The sequence below is a fragment of the Notamacropus eugenii genome, chromosome 6 (genome assembly GCF_028372415.1).
Source record: "Notamacropus eugenii isolate mMacEug1 chromosome 6, mMacEug1.pri_v2, whole genome shotgun sequence".
NCBI lineage: Eukaryota > Metazoa > Chordata > Mammalia > Diprotodontia > Macropodidae > Notamacropus > Notamacropus eugenii.
Genome location: NC_092877.1, coordinates 203889043 through 203911340, shown reverse-complemented (window position 1 = coordinate 203911340; position 22298 = coordinate 203889043). Strand labels below are relative to the sequence as shown.

The 22298-nt window shown below is 38.2% G+C and overlaps 1 protein-coding gene and 1 long non-coding RNA gene across 3 annotated transcripts in view; one reads left to right on the top strand and one right to left on the bottom strand.

The window, feature by feature from the left end:
* Positions 1-4809, bottom strand: part of LOC140512604 (uncharacterized) — a 42831-nt gene extending 38022 nt beyond the window's left edge. The window contains exon 1 of the long non-coding RNA XR_011969849.1: positions 4704-4809. This is a non-coding gene — a long non-coding RNA (uncharacterized lncRNA). The remainder of the gene's footprint in view (positions 1-4703) is intronic.
* Positions 4810-6152: 1343 nt separating this feature from the next.
* Positions 6153-22298, top strand: part of LOC140512600 (sulfotransferase 1C1-like) — a 41742-nt gene continuing 25596 nt past the window's right edge. For both annotated transcript variants that reach the window (XM_072621799.1, XM_072621798.1), the window contains exons 1-2: positions 6153-6258; positions 20785-20983. In XM_072621799.1, coding sequence (XP_072477900.1) covers positions 6202-6258; positions 20785-20983 — 256 coding nt within the window. In that variant the 5' untranslated portion in view covers positions 6153-6201. The remainder of the gene's footprint in view (positions 6259-20784; positions 20984-22298) is intronic.

Genomic DNA, 22298 nt, shown 5'->3' with positions numbered 1-22298 from the left:
GCTTTAAGTAGCAAGTACCTCTCACTAGGTAATATTGTAACAAATGAAAAAATTGAAGGACTAATGAAAGGATTCTGAAAACTGGAATAAATATTTTTGAGGTAAGAGGGGACTTTTTAGTATCCCAAAATTAAACTGCACAATCACCTACTCCACCAACTTGTTACTATCATCCCACTCATAAGCATATATCTGCTATTTTATTTTACAGTCTTTGAAAAATCTATTGACTTGTTACATCATCCATGTAATAATCACAGAGGAGAACAATAACTTCCCAAATATATTAAGCTGTACAGTAAAAAAGGCAAATCACTCAGGAAAGACACTTTTATCCTTCCACTTCCACATGCTCACAAATGGTTCTTACATCATAAGGTAAAGTTCAGTCTCTACAAAGAAGTACTAAGTTTCCCTTTCTGAATTCAAAACATCCCTACCATATCCACATGAGCAAGAGGAATATGATAATACTTATGTACTAAACAATAGGACTGTTATGTTGCAAATTTTTAATAATAAAAATCATAAAAAACTAAGTTACTTGATTATATGAAAGTAAAATTATTTGACATAGGAAATGTCCTGGAAGGCAGCATAACATATTGGATAGATAGTGGGAGTTCAAGTTCCCCTCCTGACATATATTGGCTATGTGACTCTGGACACAACATCCAACATTGGAGAGATACAAACAATTGTCCAAGATGGTAAGTTACAGAGTAGGTGTTCATCCTCTTTGACAGAGGGAATTTCTTTAGTGGAATTTTCTTACCAATGAAATCAAGTTTCATCAAAAAATGATAATATCATGGAAAAAGAACCATTCTTCATATCATCAATCAGTACACCTGCACAGTTTCCCACTGTTTATGATACAAAAAAAAATAGTCCTATTTCCACCTTCACTTTCATTGTAGATGAGATGCTATACCAAAAACAAATGGGATTTAAATATACAATCTACTCAATTCTTTATAGGGTCAAAGATTTAAGTATATTCCCTGGGAACTTTGTGTTGTTCATAATTCTACAATGAGTAAAACTTGACTAAAAAAAAGGGAAAAGCTTGGGACCAGGGAGGCTTAACCTCACATCTTCCTTTAAAATGTTGATCTGATTTTGGCCCATACTATGACATGGCCTGCTCATGACATTATATTTTCTAAAACACTATCAAAAAAAAAAAACTTAAACAAGAAATGGTGCAATGGTTAAATAATTGTAGTAAACCATCAGCTACCTTTATTGTTAAAAAGTATATGAAAGGGACCTATTACATGCCTGGCATTATACGGGAGTCTTGAAATATAAGGAAAGCCAAAATAGTCCTTGCTGAAAAGAAAGTCACTATTTAACCGATGTTTTAATCCCTCTTTAGGGAGAACATGGTATTCCTAGGTTTTGGCATGTTTTCCATAATTTATATTCATTCACTACCAAATATGGCATTCTCCCAAAGCAGTCTCTGAAAAACAATGTAGTAATGGTGAACTTGGACCCACAGTTGTTCCTTCACTTTGTTGTTTGTAACTCATGAACAAAGCTTATGACTTTTAAGTAGTCAAAGCATTACTTGCTTGCATCCTAAATGGACTAATTAAAATGGAAAACAACTCTTCATTCCTTGGGAAAGCTTGTTGTAATGTTGATGCAAGGTTAATGTTGGATGAGGGGAAGAGTTAAAGATTTTCCCTGCACATTAATAGGCCTTAGATACTTTCTGTTAATTTTTAATGAGGCACTGGGACTCTAGGGTCATGACCTCCACATGAGGTTTTCTGCTGAGGTTTTTTGGGAAGAAGGTTCTTCTGACAGATGAGACTCTGGGTAGCCACTGAGGAGCCCCAGCTTTCCCCAATCATGGTGCTTCTTTCTCTGTTAATGATGTATATATTGCCTATGGTCAGTCACTTGGAAATCTTGTCTGTTAGTGTTTTTGTTTGTAATCTTTTGCTTATAATTTCTATTTGTATTTTCTCTGAATTTCAAGGTGCTGACTTTTCCCCCTAAACTACAAGAATGATATGTGTACTTGATTAAAGTAGATTGTGGCACCCTCAACATTTGCTTTGCTCTTAGAAAAGCAGATCTAAGAACCTGTACAGCAGGCCCTCCTGTGTATGTTGTGGTCCTTGCTGTTACACATGTGGAGAAGAACTGCCCCACTCCCTGACCTTTGCTTAAGATATAAGGGAAACCACTAGTTATGTCTGATCTTCAACCTTAAAAAGTACTGAGATTTTGAACTACTTTGCAGCCAAGGTTAGTCATAAATCTGATGCATTTAAGGAAATGGAAAGTGCTTCCTCCATGATCTTGAAGATTCTTTTTAGTGCTGACACTCTATGACACTGGATAAAAGCACAGGAACTGATGAGAGTAAAGAAGTGAATGACATGAATCAAAGTCATTACTAAATTCAGCTTGCTTTTAAAATGTGTATTGTACAATGCCATGTAAACATGGAAGGACATAATAAGGAAAGCCAAGGAAATTCATGTCTTTTATTGAAGAAGAATCTCAAGAAACAAGGAAATGCCAGATTCTAATTAGATTCCCTTTTTCTCAGCTTCTACATCTAGTCAGTTGAAAATTCCTTGTGACTGTTTCACAATATAGCTTGTCACACATTATCCCTGGGCTATTTCAATGTCCTCCTCACTTCTGATATCCGCTTTTAATCCTACTCAAATCCATACTCTCCACTTCTATATTAATGTAGATAAAACTTGCTTTCTTCCTCTCCCTATTCAAAATTGCTCATCGATGCCCCATGACTCCTAAAGTAAAACTTGAAGTCATTAGCTAAAGACTTAAGAAAGACCCTGCAAACTCTCAGCCTAACCTTTCGAACCTCATTGCCCTATACCAACCTGCTGATCCAATCAAAGTACACTCATGGTAGTAAATGACCAAATTGGTTAGTACGCTCCCAATAAACTTAACACAGTCCTTACTTCATGTATGGGCTTACTGCATTCTCCCCAAGTAGAATGCCATCTCCTCATTTCCTTAGTAATAATCGCAGTCAACTCTGCACTCCTTCACAAAAGTTTTCCTGACCAATTCACCTTCAATGAGTTCTTCCTGCTCTAATTTCCCCTATCATTGCTGTATGTCACTCTCAGAGTATTATATATTTGGAAGTTGCAAAAACTGCTAAGGTCATGTGATTCAAACACTTCATTTTACCATGAAGAAACTAGGTCTTCACAGATGTTTGAATTACCCAAGGTCACAGAGTTAGTAAGGATCAGAGGTACAGTTGGATCTCAGATCTTACTAACACAGGGGCCAGCATCCTATCTATGACACCATCTTCACTGAGTATTTAAAATGTCCTCTCTTCTAGGATGTTTTACATTTTTATGTATCTATTTTCTATCTTCTTAACTAGATTCTAAACTTGCTGAAAAAAGAGCCTGTGTCTTTTTATTTCTTTGTATCTCACCCAGTGTCTAGCACAGCATCTTCTTGGCCCAATAATGTTTGGTCAAATTCCCTCTGAGGTCCAGTGAACAAGTTTAGAATTTTTCCTCACAACTATAACCAACTTATTTTATACTTGTATCAGAGTCCTAGGTTCTCCCATACCTGAGTCAAGCACCTCATCATTGAACAAGTTTCTTCCACCCATTTTCCAACATCTTTATCATTACCATAACCTTGCTTCTCACAAAACACTTTGAATACAAAGGGAATACGGATAAGTATTTGAAAGACTCAGCAAATGATGTATCTGAATACAATTGTCTGGGAAAACAGTGGAATGATTCTCCAGCTTCAGCAATAAAGCAAAAAGAAATTCTTCAATAAACCTTCCTACATTTTCCTCCAAATCCAATTTGTTCCATTGACCAGGATGTGTACAGTCTCCTGACTAAATGATATTATGATAATATGTCTGGGGCTAGAACTGAAAATGACTGGGAATCTTTTTCAGTGGGAAGTTCAGTTACAGGCTCTCATAAAGCAAGTTATCTCACCCTTTAAAATGGATGAACCTGGAGGGCAAGGAGAAATGTATTTTTGTCTTGTATCAACCAGACTGAAAAATGAGAGATATCTGATGTCTACGATTGAATTTCCCCTTTCCCAGGAGACTTTAATGACCAACTTAAGAGCACTACCTATTTTCCCCCATCTCCTGAGGCTGTGAAGGTATTAATTATAGAAAAGAGGTCAATACTTACTTCAGCTAGCAACTTGTCAAATTGGGAAGGAGAGGAGCCTTGTGGTGAGTTGTCAGAGAGAGACAATGGTTTCAGGGAAAAGATGTTCCAACAGAGAGGCACAAAATAGTACATGATAATTCCATGGAATGCTACAAAATGTTAACCCTAAGCCATAAAACACTCTTTTATCCTATTGTGAAATTGATTGCATGCAGGATTCCTGCGAATGTCTTTACTTTAGAAATGTCTCGGGAGGAGAGACGTCTGAGGCCAAGACGAGATTCTTTTCTTTTTAGCATTTCTCTCACAAATAGAATAATGTTTAGAAGACAATACTGAAAAATTAAGAAACGTTTCTAGCAGACGTCCTCACATAAGGCAAAATAAAAGCATTATTAAACTTTTTCTTCAATGCTGACATTCAAAACAAGATATTTCTACAAAATCTAACACAAAATAGTCACTGCACAAGGAGAACTAAATCATGATACTATTTCTTCAACTCTAAAAATCCCTTGTACTTACATTGGGCTACAATTCACTGGGACCTCCTATTGTTACAACGGAAGGTATGTAGAAACTGCTTTGAAGTCTTAGGACCTGGGATTGAATGCCAGCTCTGTCTGCCACTCACTCTATGTGAGACCTGAGGTAAGGCATTTTACCTTTGTGGGCCTCAATTTCTTCATCTGTCAAGGAGGAATTTCTACCAGGTGGACTTAGAGTCCCTTCCTGCTCCAGGACTAAATCCAGTCTTGCCAACATGCCAAAGCATTTAATAGTAAATGAATATAATTGGATATAAATACATTAAAACTCTGAGAATGAATGTATGGAGGCACTATAGGAAGGATTTTTTTTAGGGTTCTAAATAGGTTATTCTCTCAATTTAAATACCTTCTTTGAGTCAGTAAAGGGGGTTAGTCAATGAACCTATGTGGCAGCTGCTGAAGCCCTCATTCACTGTCCCAGTCTTGCTCTACCTCCAAACTCTTTCTACTCAGATTTTCCCCTGATGTCTTCAGTGGGCACATTTGGCCATACTTTCTGTGCCACAGTAAAAAATTTTTCCAGCGTGGCCAAATTACCTCTAATTACACTTTGGGAAGGGGAGAGAAGAGGGTTCTGCATTACATAAGCAAAACAACTTTTGGGGAGAACACAAGTCATCTCCCTATTCCCTGACCCTTTAAATGTTTAGATTTGCACTGTTTTACTGGGGCAGGGAGAGGGGAAGAGCGGGAAGGGAGGCGAGAGAATCAATAGAATCCTTATTTAGCTGTTCTAGTTCTCTTTGGACCTGAAGAGAAATTACATTTTTCATTGAAGCTTCAAATGTAGCCATTATGACCCTGTTGTCTTCTAAATTTGTGTCTTGAACCTCCCTGTCATCATAATAATCTTCTGTGATCTCATTTTTTTTTCTTTTTGCTTTTATTTTTCTGTCTATTTTGTGACTTGGTATTTTCATGTGAGAATTGGCTTCTGGTCTTGTACTGTCCTGAGAGTGTGGTGTTAAAATTGAGGGTCTTGCTCACTTCACTAGGCTGAAGGGCTTAGTTGCTTGCTTGCACTGGAAGGCAGACTTCTGTTCTGGCTTGTACTCATGGGTTGGGATGTCCCTTTAAATCTTGCTAACTATGGCAATTTGATAATAGCTTCCCCCAAGAGCAGGGCCTTGATGGCCTGGGGGAGGGACCTCCTTGCTGATTTGCCCCAGGGTACGGGAGAATCTGTTACTGGGTTGCTATGGAAACATTACCTCGCTGCTGGAGAGGCCTGTAGGGGTCTTCCTACTAAGCTGACCTCAGGGGTGAAGTCTCCATGATGGCAGACCCCAGATTGAGGGTCTCACTGTTAGCCAACCCAAGAAAGACCTCACTACTGGTCAGCAATGGGATCTATGCCTTTTCTAGTGGCCTGTGCTGAGGGTGTGGCCATGCTGTGCTGCACATGCTGCTGGTTTGTAAGAGGGTGGGGCCTCCTTGGTAGTTTGTCCCAGCCTTAAAGCCCGGTGGCATACATGCTTTTGCACTCAGACTACTTCAACCCCAGGGAGACAGACTTTCAGGGTGTGCTGGTAAGCTGATTCCCTGCTTTGAGATCAGTTCTGAGGCAGTTTTCAAGTTGTCTGAATGAGAATTTGGGGAGACTTCAGGGAGTTCCTTCCTCACTCAAAACTCTATTAAGTTTTTTAAGCCTTTAATTAACTTAATGCATCAAAAGTCTGTGTCTTTTGCTGTATTGTCTGTCTCACTCTCTTGCTCTCTCTCTCTCTCTCTTTCTCTTGCCGTCTCTCTCTACTTATCTCTTTCTCTGTCTCTCTTTTGAAAAAGGCATAGGGATGTGATTACACTTGAGTTTTCACACCTCAGAAAATGAGAAATATAAAAAATTGGGATTTGACTTTTTACTTTCTTAATTATCTAGAATTAAAGTGTTAGTGGCATATTCTAGATTTTACTGAAAATTGTATCTTGTCCACATTTCTTGAGAGCAGACTACTTAAAATGCTCAATTCTTCATAGAGGATAGTAATATTGGTCTTGTAGAAGTAGCTTAGTGAATACTGACCTGAAACCTCCACTGCTACGTATGATTTCTCTGGATCTTACATACGAAAAAAAAATAGCTTATCATGTAGAGAAGGTCCTACTTGGAACACTTCTCTGTTTTAAAAACCTTAGGCTCATTAAATTGTTGAACTGTCTAGAAAAAGTAGGGAATGAAAACCAATCAATTATAATGGCTTCATATCTATCACTGTAATCTTCATTGAAATGTGAAATGTTGTCATAAGGGCTTACACTGATGATGGTCAACTAATCATCACGATGAATTTAATACATAACAACTCCAATAGCATGCATCTTTTCATTTGAGATATCACCTGTGGTTCTTCATTGATAAAATCTATATGAGATTTTGGTCTCTCTCTTGATCATGTATGCAAACATACACAAGTACATGCACACACAAACTTAAACACACACAGAATTAATCTCACAAACCTTAAACACCAAAAACAGGAATTTCGTTCAATAGGGAAATTAAGTGTAGGCACTGTTATGAGATTAATCAAACACAGAATTCAAATTCCTAATAGAGGTGATTTGGAAAAGTTGCTCTCAGTCCTGAAAATATGGTCAGTGCCAAAAGACAATATACTGAGGGTTTTGATGACAGTATAGAACACAGATGAACCCTGACAACATGAATTGACTTTAGTCTCTGAAATTTGTTTCTTTGAGCTGAGTTTAGGCATCAAAAACAACTGTGTTGGAATAGCCAATCATTTATTTCAATCAAGATGTTCAAGCAAGCCCAAAGTCACATTTGCTTTCAAATAAAGCAGTTTGTTGTCAACTAAAGCAGGGCCTTGGCCACATCTTGTTTCACTCCATTGTTTCCCAATTGTCTCAGAATAACCTTAACTAACAACACAAAGCCTTCTCTTCTCCATTTTAAAAATTAATCTTAAAGAGTAACTGAAGATTTTACTGGGAACATGTGAGCTAAATCTGCTTATAAAGTGCGATATTAATATCTCCAAAGACTGATAGCAACTAATATGTTGTTGACCAATAAGGGGGTAAGATTTTGCTATCAGGGTGGCATCTTCTAGCAAGTACAAAGAAGTTAACTCAGGCGGGAAAAATAAGCAATAAAATGTGTTATAATAAGATTCTGGCTCCCAAATATACCCCTAGTAAAATATGCATCAAAGGCACTATGCAGCAGGGATAGGGCAGTAATATTTACATGATAGACATAGGAAGTAATTCTTCTGTATGGTGAGATCTTCTCTTGAGAGGAAGTCACACTTTTATTTTTTTCAAGGATTTTATTTTCTTTTATTTTTTTAATTGATTGTTTTTATTGTAATTTTTTTTTTTTGGTTTCTCAGGTCTTTTCTTTTTTTTTTTTATTTTGTAATGTTTAACAGTCACTGCCATACAATTGTGATTTTATCCCCCCCACCTACCCCCCACTCCCCCCCTCCCTCCCCACGACTGCATACAATTCTGTATAGATTCTACATATACTTTCCTATTGAGTATATTTTCACTATAGTCATGCTATGTAGTCAGACTAAGATAAATGAAAGAAATCGTATAACAAATCAGAACATGATACACAAACACATACACATACACAAACATGATCTGCTAGAATATGTGAGTGACTTCCATATTTCTCTCTCTGAGTGTGGCAGGCATTTTGCCTTGAGATCCTCCATTGGGATTTTTTTTTTTTTTTGGTATTTTTTGTGTTATTACAAAAATCTAAGTCTACCAGAAAAAACTCTCACACACTGTGGTTGTTGCTGTGCATAAAGTTCTCCTGGTTCTGCTCCTTTCACTCAGCATCAGGTCATATAAGTCCTTCCAGGCCTCTCTGAAGTCTTCTTGTTCATCATTTCTTATGGCACAATAGTACTCCATTACATTCATATACCATAATTTATTCAGCCATTCCCCAATTGATGGACATCCCCTTGACTTCCAGTTTTTGGCAACTACAAAGAGTGCTGCTATAAATATTTTTGTACATGTGAGACCCTTTCCCATTTTTATGATCTCTTGGGGATATAGTCCTAGTAGCGATATTGCTGGGTCAAAGGGTATGCACATTTTTGTAGCCCTTTGGGCATAGTTCCAAATTGCTCTCCAGAATGGTTGGATGCGCTCGCAGCTCCACCAACAATGAATTAGTGTTCCAACTTTCCCACATCCTCTCCAGCATTTATCATTTTCTTGTTCTGTCATGTTTGCCAATCGGGTATGCACATTTTTGTAGCCCTTTGGGCATAGTTCCAAATTGCTCTCCAGAATGGTTGGATGCGCTCGCAGCTCCACCAACAATGAATTAGTGTTCCAACTTTCCCACATCCTCTCCAGCATTTATCATTTTCTTGTTCTGTCATGTTTGCCAATCTTATAGGTGTGATGTGGTCCCTCAGAGTTGTTTTGATTTGCATCTCTCTAACCAATAGTGATTTAGAGCATTTTTTCATATAATTATAGATAGCTTTAATTTCTTCCTCTGAAAATTGCCTGTTCATATCCTTTGACCATTTATCAATTGGGGAATGACTTGTATGATTGAACATTTGGATCAGTTCTCTATATATTCTAGAAATGAGGCCTTTATCCCCGAGCTTAGCTGTAAAAATTCTTTCCCAATTTACTACATCCCTCCGGATTTTGGTTGCATTGGGTTTGGTTGTGCAAAAACTTCTCAGTTTAATGTAATCAAAGTTATCCATTTTGCATTTCATAATGCATTCTATCTCTCCTTTAGTAAAGAATTCTTCCCTTCTCCATAGATCTGATAAATACACTATTCCTTGCTTCTCCAGTTTATTCATGGTATCAATCTTTATACCTAAATCATGTACCCATTTGGACTTTATTCTTGTGTACGGTGTCAGGTATGGGTCTATGCCTAATTTCCGCCACACTGTTATCCAGTTTTCCCAGCAATTTTTGTCAAACAATGAGTTCTTATCCCAGAAGCTGGGGTCCTTGGGTTTATCAAACAGAAGGTTGCTATATTCCTTGCCTACTGCCTCTTGAGTGCCAAGTCTATTCCACTTGTCTACCTCTCTGTTTCTTAGCCAATACCAAGTGGTTTTGATAATTGCTGCTTTATAGTACAGTTTGAGGTCTGGTAGCGCTAGGCCACCTTCCCAAGCATTTCTTTTCATTAGTCCCTTTGATATTCTGGACCTTTTGTTTTTCCAAATGAATTTTGATATTATTTTGTCCAGCTCTAGAAAGTAATTGTCTGATAGTTTAATTGGTATGGCACTAAATAAGTATATTAATTTGGGTAGAATTGTCATTTTTATTATATTAGCCTGGCCTACCCATGAGCAACTAATGTTTTTCCACTTACTTAAATCTGACTTTATTTGTGCAAAAAGTGTCTTGTAATTGTGTTCATATAATCCCTGGGTTTGTTTTGGCAGGTAGACTCCTAAGTATTTTATACTGTCTACCCTAACTTTAAATGGGATTTCTCTTTCTATCTCTTGCTGTTGGACTTTGTTGCTAATATATAGGAATGCAGAAGATTTGTGTGGGTTTATTTTGTACCCTGCAACTTTGCCAAAGTTGTTTATTAATTCTAGTAATTTTTTACTTGAATCTCTGGGATTCTCTAGGTAAATCATCATATCATCTGCAAAGAGTGATAACTTAGTTTCTTCTTTGGCTATTTTAATTCCTTGGATATCTTTATCTTGTCTAATTGCTACAGCTAACATTTCTAGTACCATATTAAATAATAGTGGTGATAATGGACAACCTTGTTTCACCCCTGATCTTATTGGGAATGCATCTAGCTTATCCCCATTGCATATAATGCTTGCTGAAGGTTTTAGATAGATACTGCTTATTATTTTATGGAAAGTTCCCTTTATTCCTACATTCTCCAATGTTTTTAGTAGGAATGGATGTTGTATTTTGTCAAAAGCTTTTTCTGCATCTATTGAGATAATCATGTGGTTTTTGTTAGCTTTGTTGTTGATGTGATCGATAATGCTAATAGTTTTCCTAATATTGAACCAGCCCTGTAGTCCTGGTATGAATCCTACCTGATCATAATGTATTAATCTCGTGATAAGATGCTGTATTCATTTTGCTAGAATCTTATTTAAAATTTTTGCATCTATATTCATTAGGGAAATTGGTCTATAATTTTCTTTCTCTGTTTTGTCTCTTCCTGGTTTGGGTATCAAAACCATATTTGTATCATAGAAAGAATTTGGGAGGACTCCTTCTTCCCCAATTTTCAAGAATAGTGTATGTAGTATTGGAATTAACTGTTCTTTAAATGTTTGATAGAATTCACTTGTGAATCCATCTGGCCCTGGAGATTTTTTCCTAGGGAGTTCATTGATGGCTTGTTCAATTTCTTTTTCTGAGATGGGGTTGTTTAAGTATTCAACTTCCTCTTCTGTTAATCTGGGCAATTTGTATTTTTTAAAATATTCATCCATCTCATTTAGATTATCGAATTTGTGGGCATAAAGTTGGGCAAAGTAGTTTCTAATTATTGTTTTAATTTCCTCCTCATTGGAGGTGAGTTCACCCCTTTCATTTTTAATATTAGTAATTTGGTTTTCTTCTTTCTTTTTTTTAATCAGATTGACCAAAGGTTTATCAATTTTATTAGTTTTTTCATAAAACCAACTATTGATTTTATTTATTAATTCAATAGTTTTCTTAATTTCAATTTTATTAATCTCTCCTTTGGTTTTCAGTATTTCTAATTTGGTGTTTACTTGGGGATTTTCAATTTGTTCTTTTTCTAGCTTTTTCAACTGCAAGCCTAAGTCATTGATCTCCTCTTTCTCTATTTTATTTATGTAAGCATTCAGAGATATAAAACTTCCCCTAATAACTGCTTTTGCAGTATCCCATAAGTTTTGGTATGTTGTCTCACTACTGTCATTCTCTCGAATGAAATTGTTGATTGTTTCTATGATTTCTTCTTTAACCCAACCCTTCTTTAGAATTAGATTATTTAGTTTCCAATTGATTTTTGGTTTCTCTTTCCATGGCCTTTTATTACATGTAATTTTTAATGCACTATGATCTGAAAAGGATGCATTGATTATCTCTACCTTTTTGCACTGGATTGTGAGATTTTTATGTCCTAGTACATGGTCAATTTTTGTAAATGTTCCATGTACCGCTGAGAAAAAAGTATATTCCTTTCTATTCCCATTTAATTTTCTCCAAAGATCTATCATATCTACCTTATCCAGAGTTTTATTTACCTCCTTAACCTCTTTCTTGTTTATTTTGAGGTTGGATTTATCGAGTTCAGAGAGGGGGAGGTTGAGGTCCCCCACTAGTATAGTTTTGCTATCAATTTCTTCCTTCAACTCCCCCAACCTCTCCTCTAAGAATCTGGATGCTATACCACTTGGAGCATACATGTTTAGTAATGATATTGCTTCGTTGTCTATGGTGCCTTTTAGCAGGATATAGTTTCCATCCTTATCCCTTTTGATTAGATCTATTTCTGCTTTTGCTTTGTCTGAGATTAGGATTGCTACTCCTGCCTTTCTTACATGAGCTGAAGCACAATATATTCTGCTCCATCCTTTGACCTTTATCCTATGTGTATCCCCCCGTTTCAAATGTGTTTCTTGTAAGCAGCATATTGTTGGATTATGGCTTTTAATCCATTCTTCTATCTGTCTCCGTTTTATGGGAGAGTTCATTCCATTCACATTCACAGTTATGATTACAATCTGTGTATTTCCCTCCAACCTCTTTCCCACCATTTGTGCTTTTAGCTCTCCCGTCTCCCTTCCCCTCCTCAATAGTATTCACTTTTCTCCCCCTCTTCCTGCAGCCTTCCCCTCCTTCTTTTGACCCCCCTCCCTTTTAGTTCCCTTTACTCTTATTGCTTCTTTCCTCCCTTTTAGCCACCCTCCCCTTTCTTCCCCCTTCCCCTCCTACTACCTATAGAGCTAGTTAGGCTTATCTACTTAAGATTATTGTTCCCTCCTTTGAACAAATCAGATGAGAGTACCTCTCAAACAATGCTCATCTCCCTCCCCTCCTTCCCTCTACTATAGTTTTGTACTTCTTCCTGTGATATAATTTGCCATTTTCTGCTTCCCCCTTTCCACACCTCCTATTACATTCCCTTCTCATACTTAAATCATATTTTTGACATGACATCATTTACTTTATGCCCGTTCCCTCTACATATATCCCTTTTATCATAATAGCTGCACAGTTCTCAAGATTAACAGGTATCATCTTCCCTTATAGGGAGGTAAACAGTTTGCCCTAATTGAGTAGCAAGTTTTTGTTTTTGTTTTTTCCCCTCTGTTTACCTTTTTATGATTCTCTGGAGACCTGCATTTGAAGATCAAATTGTCTATTGAGTTCTGGTGTTTTGGTCAGGAAGCTCTGGAAATCCCTTATTTCGTTGAATGACTTTCTCCTTGCCTGAAATGTTATTCTGAACTTTGCTGGGTAGTTGATCCTTGGTTGAAGTCCCAACTCCTTTGCCTTACGGAATATTGGGTTCCAATTCTTTTGATCTTTTAATGTAGAAGCTGCAAGGTCCTGTGTGATCCTGACTGTGTGTCCTTGATATTTGAATTGTTTCTTTCTGGCTGCTTGTAGTATTTTCTCCTTCACTTGATAGCTCTGGAATTTGGCAACGATATTTCTCGGGGTTTTGAGTTTGGGATCCCTTTCGGGAGGGGAACGGTGGATTCTTTCGATGACTATTTTGCCCTCTGAGTCTAGTACTTCTGGACAGTTTTCCTTGATGATTTCCTGGAAGATATTGTCCAGACTCTTTTCTTCATCATGGGTTTCTGGCAGGCCAATAATTCTTAGATTTTCTCTCGTGGATCTGTTTTCCAGGTCAGTTGTTTTTCCAATTAAATATTTTACATTTTCTTCTATCTTTTCATTCTTTAGATTTTGTTTGACTGATTCTTGTTGCCTCATTGAGTCATTAGTTTCTACTTGCCCAATTCTAATCTTCATCGTAGTGTTTTCTTCAGTTAGCTTTTCCATCTCCTTTTCCATCTGACCAATTTTTCCCTTTAAGGAGCTATTTTCTCCATTTAATTTTTGTACTTCTTTTTCCATTCGACCAATTTTCCCAGTTAGGTTTTGGGTTTCCTTTTCCATCTGATCAATTTTCCCAATTAGGTTTTGGGTTTCCTTTTCCATTTGATTAGCTCTTCCTTTTAGGGAATTATTCTCTCCAGTTAATTTTTGAACTTCCTTTTCCATTTCTTCAATTTTCTTTTTCAGGGTGATGTTCTCATCAGTGAATTCTTTTTTTATAGTTTTAAAATCATTGGCCAGTTTTTCTTTTATATCCTTCTTCAGACGTTCCAGGTAATCTAGTTGTGCTTGCGAGAAATTCATCGACCCATCTGAGGTTTCAGATGGAAGTACAGTCTCAGCTCTAACCTCTTTGGTGTTTGTGTTTTGGTCCTTATCCCCATAGAAAGATTCTATGGTTTTTTCACTTTTCGTCTGCTTTTTCCGATTCATGATGTTGGCTGAGTGTTGCAGCTTTTGGTTCTTTCAGTCAGAAGGTACAGATCTTTAAGTTGAGCTGATGTGTGTCTAGGCTAAAAGCAGGCTTTTGTTTTTTGTTTCCCCGATGAACCCTGGGGTTAGCTTGTTAGGTGTGTGGGAGGTGTGGTCTGGTCTCAGGCTATCTCCTCAGCTGACTTGGGGCAAAGGCAAGGTCAGGGGATGGTAATCCCAGCTTCCCTATTGTCTTCCCTTTTCCCCTGGAGGGCTGGGGCACGCCTAGAAGCTAACGCGTGTTCCCGCCCCTCCTGGGGCTCGTCTCCCGGCTCTGAGGCTTGCCTGGGTCTCAGTGCGAATTTTCTCTGCCCTGGGTTGTCTGTCCCTCCAGATCGCCTCCACCACAGTAGGAAGAATCCCCCTTTGCCACTTTTCCAGCCTCTGGTGTTATGAGACCACCCGCCCCCTTCTGCTGTTCCCGCTGATCCAGGATTAATCTGGGGAAGAATTTTATGGTTCCCTCAGGGTCATCAGGGGGGAGGGGAGAGCACTTACTGATCACTCTGCCATCCCAGTTCCTGGAAGTTCAAGTAGTGACCCACCGAAGTCCGTCTTCAGGCTGAAGATTTCAAGGACTGCTGCGCTGATGTCTGGCACTCAGCGGCTCTCACCGGCTCGGCCTGGCTTATCTCCTGCTCCACTGGTCTCGCCCGCCACTCTCGGGCTCCTCTGGTCCCCTCCGCCCTGCCGTGCTGACCGCGCTGCGCTGTGCGCCGGGGTCTTACCCCCGCGGAACAGATCCCTCCCGTGGACCCTCCGGTCCAGCCTGGGCTCCGAATCTGTCAAAGTCCGTCACCCACTGGATTTTACACCTCCAAAGTCTGGTCAGACTCTCCCCCCAGATATATCCAGAGGAGTTTTTCCAGGAGCTTAGGTGAGTCGTTGCTTTCACTCCGCCATCTTGGCTCCGCCCCTCTATTGTAATTTTTTCCAGCAGGTATCTATGGAGTAATTTTTTTAGCCCTCACTTTAAAAATATTTTCACTTCCAATTTTCTCTTCCTCTTTTCCTCCTGTCCACTCTTCTGAAAATGATAAGCAGTTTGATTTAGTTTATACATCTGCTAACATGTAAGACATATTTCTATATGAGTCACAGTTGTGAAAGAAGGAACAGATTGTAAGGGGACAAAACCACAAGAAACAATAAAGTCGTTGAAAATGATATGCTTTGAGCTACATTCAGAGTCCTTCAGTTCTTTTGCTGCATATGAATAGGGTTTTCCTTCATGAGTCCTTTGTATTTGTCTTGGATCTTTATATTGATGAGAAGAGCTGAGTCACTTGTAGGTGATCTCCACATTGTGCTGCTGATACAGTGAACAATGTTTTCTTGGCTCTGCTCATTTCACTTTTCATCACTTCATAGAAGTCTTTCTAAATTTTTCTGAAATCTGCCTTTCATCATTTCTTGCAAATAACGTATTGTTAGATTATGGTCTTTAATCCATTCTGCTATCACTCTCCATTTTATGGGAGAGTTCATTCCATTCCCATTAAGAGTTATGATTATTATTTGTGTCTTTCCCTCCATCTCCTTTTCCCCGTTTGTTTTTATTCCCCCTTCTCCCTTCCCCTCCACAATAGAGTTTTAATTTTTGAACACCGCCTCCTTTAGTCTTCCAACCTTTCTTTCAGCTTCCCTCACTTTTAATCTCCTTTTCCCTTGCTGCTTCCTCCCTCCCTTTCAACCTCCCCTCCCTTTTATTTCCCCCTTCTCCTCCTACTGCCTATAGAGCTAGTTGTATTTCCGTACTTAACTGAGTTTGTTGTTCCCTCCTTGTACCAAGTCAGATGAGAGTAATCTCAGACAATGCTCACCTCCCTCTCCTCTTTCCCTCTACTGTAATATATTTTTGTGCCTCCTCCTGTTTTCTAACTTACCTTTTTCTGACTCCTCCTTTGCACATCTCCCATTACAATCCTTTTGCACCCTTAAATCACATTTTTATCATGACATCATTTACTTTAAACTGCTCCCTCTATCTATGTATACACCTTTTATATGTCATAATAAATATACAATTCTCAAGATTAACAAGTATCTTCTTTCCTTATAGGAATGTAAACAGTTTGCCCATGTTGAATAACAAGTTTGGGGCATTTTTTGCCTCTTTACCTTTTTATGCCTCTTTTAAGACCTGAGTTGGAACAACAAATTTTCTATTGAGTTATGATCTTTTCATCAGGTCTCTCTGGAAATCCGTTATTTCACTGAATGTCCATCTCCTTATCTGAAATATTATGCTCAACTTTGCTGGGTAATTGATCCTTGGCTGTAACCCCAGCTCTTTTGCCTTACCAAATATCATATTCCAATCCCTCCAGTCTTTTAATGTAGATGCTGCAAGGACCTTTGTGATCCTGACTGTAGTTCCTCGATATTTGAATTGTTTCATTCTGACTGCCTGAAGTATTTTCTCCTTCACTTGATAGTTCTGGAATTTGGCAACAATATTCCTTGGCACTTTTAGTTTCTTATCCCTTTCAGGAGGTGAAAGATAGATTCCTTCAATGACTGTTTTGCCTTCTGAATTTAGGACTTCTGGGCAATTTTCCTTGATGATTTCTTGAAAAATATTGTCCAGGTTTTATTTTTCATCATGGCTTTCTGGTAGACCAATAGTCCTTAGATTTTCTCTCGTGGATCTATTTTCCAGGTCCATTGTTTTTCCAATTAGATATTTTGCATTTTCTACGATCTTTTCATACTTTAGATTGTGTTTGATTGATTCTGATGTCTCATAGAGTCATTAGATTCTACTTGCCTCATTCTAATTTTTATCAAACTGTTTTCTTCAGTTAACTTTTGCATTTCCTTTTCCATCTGTCCAATTGTTCCTCTTAAGAAGTTATTTCTCCAATTAGGTTTTGTACTTCCTTTTCCATTTGTCCAATTTTCATTTCAAATACTTCTGTGATTCCTTTTTTTCATAATTTTAAAATCATTGGACAGTTTTTCTTCTATTTTTCTAATTTGGCTTTTATAATCCTTCCTGAGCTCTTCCAGGAATGCTCTGTCTGCTTCATAACAGTTCATATGCCTTTCTAAAGTTTCAGATAGGAGTACAGTCTCAAGGGTGAACTCTTTAGTATTCATGTTTTGATCCTTGTCCCAATAGGAATATTCTATGGTCTTTTCTTTTCTGCTTTGCTTCTTGCTCATGATGGTTACCTTTTCCTGGCTTTTAAAGTAAATCTCTATATGTGGGGCACAGGAGGCTCTGTCCTACAGTTCTTGTGCCTAAAACTTGAGGCTTTGTGTGTCATGGCTTCTGGTTCTTTCATTTAGAAGTTAAAGTCCTGCTGCTTACCTGGTACTGAGTTGGGTGGTGTTGGAAAGCAAAGGCCAAGTGAAGTCTCTTTGGGTTTCCCCAGAGTTGCCCAGGAGGTAGATGCTTTAAATGTGGAGGAGGGGTGGTCTGGCCACAGGAGATCTCTTCTGCTGAACCAGAGAACAGTCAAACTCATTGGTTGGTGATCCTGTCTGTGCTAGTGTCTTCCCAATTCCTTTGGGGTGCTGAGGCCAACCTGGGGTCCTGGTGCTGGCAATTGCGGGCTTCACCCCCCTGGGACTCAGGATCTTCTCCGGGTTTGCTGAGGTGGAGCTGTCAGGGACAGCTCTGGTCCTGCACTGGTACCCTCCAGCCACAGCAAGACAGACCCTCCTTGGAGATTTTCCTACCCTCATGGGCTAAAAGGCTATTTACCCCTTCTGCTGCTCCCACTGTTCCAGGATTTTCCTGGGAGATATTTTCTGGGCTCTTCAAGGTCAACATAGGGACAGAGATAGCAATTACTTATCATTCCACCATCTTGGCAGAGCCTTTCATCATTTCTTATTGCCCATTTGCAATCCATTACCTTCACATAGCACAGTTTGTTCCACCATTCCCCAAATGATGGGTGTCCCCTCAATTTCCCATATTATGTCACTATGAAACAGCTTGCTATAAATATTTTTATACATATAAGTCCTTTTCCCTTTTTAATGATCTCCTTGCAATACAGACTTAGCAGTTATATTGCTACTATTTCATAGTATGCACAGTTTTATACTCTTGGGGCATAGTTCCAACATTGCATTAGTCCCAGTTTTCACACAAGCTCTCCAATATTTATTAAAGAAAAATGGGGGAGATATGAGAAAGCATAACCAATCTAACATCTTGGTGAAGACTCAGAGATGTTACACACTGAACTTTTTGTAACCTTTTAATCAGAGATCTGCTCATTTAATTATCTCTCAAATAAATATTGCTTGTGATATAAGCTGGCTTTCTGAAAATTGGAGGGAAAGGGATACTTCAAATAACTGTGGTGAAGTAATAAAGAAAAAATATTAATGAAAAATCAAAACAAAATCAAAATGAGCTAACAGGAAGTTAATTAAAAGAGTGGGTCTTGGCAAATTCTTAAAACACTCATGGTTCTTTTATTCTATGATTCTACCTCATCCAAAACAGCTACATTTTCCTACAACTTACTTATTGGGAGGCAATTCTCCATGGCCCTAGCACTTTGTTTATCAAATAGCACATGCCTTACCTCAGTTTCCTCAAATCCAGATCTGTAATTAGGAATTTGTGCTCCCATTACACTTTCTGTTGTAGCAAGAAAGATGGGAATAGCACAGGATGCCACCTCCACTGGAATGATTTCGCAAGTCTGCTGATCCCAGCCATTCTCTATGCAATACAAGATACAAGTCTCAGGTCCAGGGGCATGACACAGACAAAGAGGGGTATAATTAAATCAGAAAAAAACCTCATAAAACAGAGAGGGTAGTACAGGCCTTGGCCCAGTGACCTTCCTTTCAAGCTATTCAAATGACTGGTGGCATGAGAAAAAATTGATATGTTTAAAATGATAAGGTGTAAGAAATGTAAAAATGTTCTCTAAAAATTAAAGAGACAATTCTGGAAGAATTCTGAGGAAAAAGGAAGAAATAACTTTAACAAGAGTTGCTTCTTCATTCTAACACCATCAAAAATCCATGTGAGATGTAAACTTAAATGTGAGAATAGAATTTCTGTCAAAGAAATCAAGGGATCTGAAACCTGGTAGATGACCTAAAAAGGAGAGTTCTGGACAAGATAGGAGACGCACTTTTTTTTCCAGAGATAAGGCCCAGAAAGCAAACTGTGCCATGAGCCTGAGCTAAGAACAATCCTTTGTGCTTACTCTCTCAGCCACAGAAAAATCATACAATTATTGCATTGCATTGACCATCACCAGCTGTTCTCACTTTTGACAAGTTCTGGTCATGAAATCTTGTTCTGAATCAAACTTGTCACATTGTTGCTCTTACCCATCATTGTCAGGGATACTGGTCACTGTACAACCATTGGTATAAGTATTGAGTTCTCCCTACATTGCCCCAGACCTTCCCCCCACTTAGGGACAGGGCCCTAGCATATGTGTTTTCAAACAGTTTCCCTCATTTTGAAATTAAACTTTAATTTGATTCCTGACTCTCCTCTCTTTGGTTGGCTATGATCATCTCTGAGCATCAACAGAACAAGGCCAGTTCTGTCTGCTTTATATCTTCAAGCAAAATATAAAGGATGCTAATCTCCAGGCATCATTTGGATCCACTCTAACCAGATCCATTCATAGTTTCTTCCTATTCAGTGTCTGCCTCAATAATCAACCCAGGAACCTCATTGCCCAAGGTGAGGAGGTAAAAGTGATTCCAACAATTACCTAATAGGCAAACATTTGTTAATGTCTACCATGTGCCAAGAACTCTTTTGGGAACTGGAAGACAAATACACACACACACACACACACACACACACACACACTCCCTCGTTACTAGACTTTAAGGTTGCTATATCCTGCACAGTTGCTTCATCTTCATTTTATCCAGATTTCAAGTTTGTAAAAATGGGATGTGGCATGAGGAAGGACATATTATGAATGGCCAATGAGTCTGCAAGTGCAACAAAAGGATTTGGTCTGTGATAATCCCTTGATCCCCTTCGTCAGTCATCCTCTTTTGTTTACTCTCTAACGGCTTTCCCTACATCAAAATCTGTTCCATTGTAGGACCTTGGAGATTCACTTAACATCTTTGAGACTCAATTTTCTCATTCATCAAGTGAGGAGATTAGACTAGAATTTCCATAACATATTCTCATTTTTAAAATCTTACCATTTTACTCATTTGAATGAGGAAACAAACTCAGAGGGAATTGCGTAAGGTCACATAGTTGGTTTGAGGCATGTATGCCTTTTGGGGGATTTAAGGAATTGTATTCCTTCTCCTCTAAGGCCTTACCTGCCACTGTGATAGAAAGCTGTGATCCCTACATAGGAAATTTCAACTATCAGTAATCTTGTTGTGTTTCAAGTGATAAGCACCAAACACTTCACCTTTATTTAAGAACAACCAACATTACTTGACGATTTAGGATCCTCTGGCAAAAAACTTCTTGTGTCTTAAAGAAATAGTAAAGAAGGGTTTCCTAGAAGTGTCAATGGAAAATGATGAAAGTTCATATTTCTTTTAAGGAATTGGAAAGTTGCTGTCATACAATGTCTTTAGAGAAAGTGAAAAATGCCCAGCTAAATGAAGAATTTGGGCAAGAAATGGAAGTCAAGGAAATCAATGGAATTCTTATGTCAAAGGCAACAAGTGATAAATGGGACAAAATTTGGAACTTCCAAGCCAAGCCTAATGATCTGCTCATTGCAGGTTACTTAAAATCAGGTAAGTGTAAGTGATGGGGTTGTAAAGGTGGTGGTATTCAGGGACCCCTCAATGACTAGAGTACAGGTTTTTCAGTGGGGAAGTGTTCTGAGGGAACATATGTGAACTTAAAGGGGTATAGTTAAAGTTGGACCTGTGCAAGAAGGCAAATAGAGCTCTACTACCTGCCATCAATCCCAATTCTACACATTGTTTTGCCTATCTTCTAACAACTGATTGAACTTATCTCAATTAAAGGAATTGAACATATTTTTGAAGAAAGATAACAGAGAGAGAAAAAATATTGAAATAATAATGATTACAGAGTGAGACTTAGGAAAATACTGAAGCCCTTGGGGAAGATCTTAGTAACTAGAAAGGAGCATATGAGGTTACTTAGAAGAAAGGGGTTGGATATTGAAATGAAGCAGCAGAAGGCATTAAGACATTAGACTCTAGAATGAATAGAAGTATTTTGTTCTAGTATAAGTTTTTTGGCACTATAAAGACTAGAATGTAAGGGAATAAAATAATGATGACCAGCATAAGTAAGTTGTAATATCATAATATATAACTTTTCTTTTAATGAGTAAGTAACATTTGGGAGATATTAGAAAGGTTTCCCCACTGTGGAAATCTGGATAATGTTTTGCTTGAAGGAGAACACCTTGCCTTTCAAGTTTGGGAGGGAAGATTCTAGCACTTACAGGATCAGAAAGGACTTCAAGCATAAGATGGTGGTGAGTGGAATCTTAAAGAAACAGAGGGGCTTTATAAAATGGAAATTAGGGAAGCAATTATTACGTGCTTAGGGAACAAATAAGGAGAAAGAATGTCGTGTATGAGGAACTGAAAGAAGTCCAGTTTTTCTGGGTTAAAGTGTGCTACAGAGGGAGCAATGTCCAGTGAGGCTGGAAACACAATTTGGGGTCATGTTTTGTAAGGCTATAAAGGTTAAGAAAAGATAGAAAGGAGTTTACAATTAGAAACCAGTATAGTTGGTTCCACAACTATATATAGGTATATAAATGGTTCAGCACAGGATTCACATGATTAGATCTCAGATTAGAAAAAATAACTTTGGCAGTACTGAGGATTATTAATTGAATGTAGGCAGGAAGATGATATCAGATTTTTTTTTTTGCCACATACTTTCTATAAGAAAATAAAGGGTTGAACTAAGGTGGCAGCTCCGTGAATGCATAAAAGAGATGGGATGCAAGTGGGAAGAAAATCTCACTTTTTCATTATGCTCACTAAAGGGAAATGGTTATGTCAAGTGAACCAGAGTTCCCCCCATCCACTCTTCTGTTAAGATGGTACTGAAGTTAGAGCT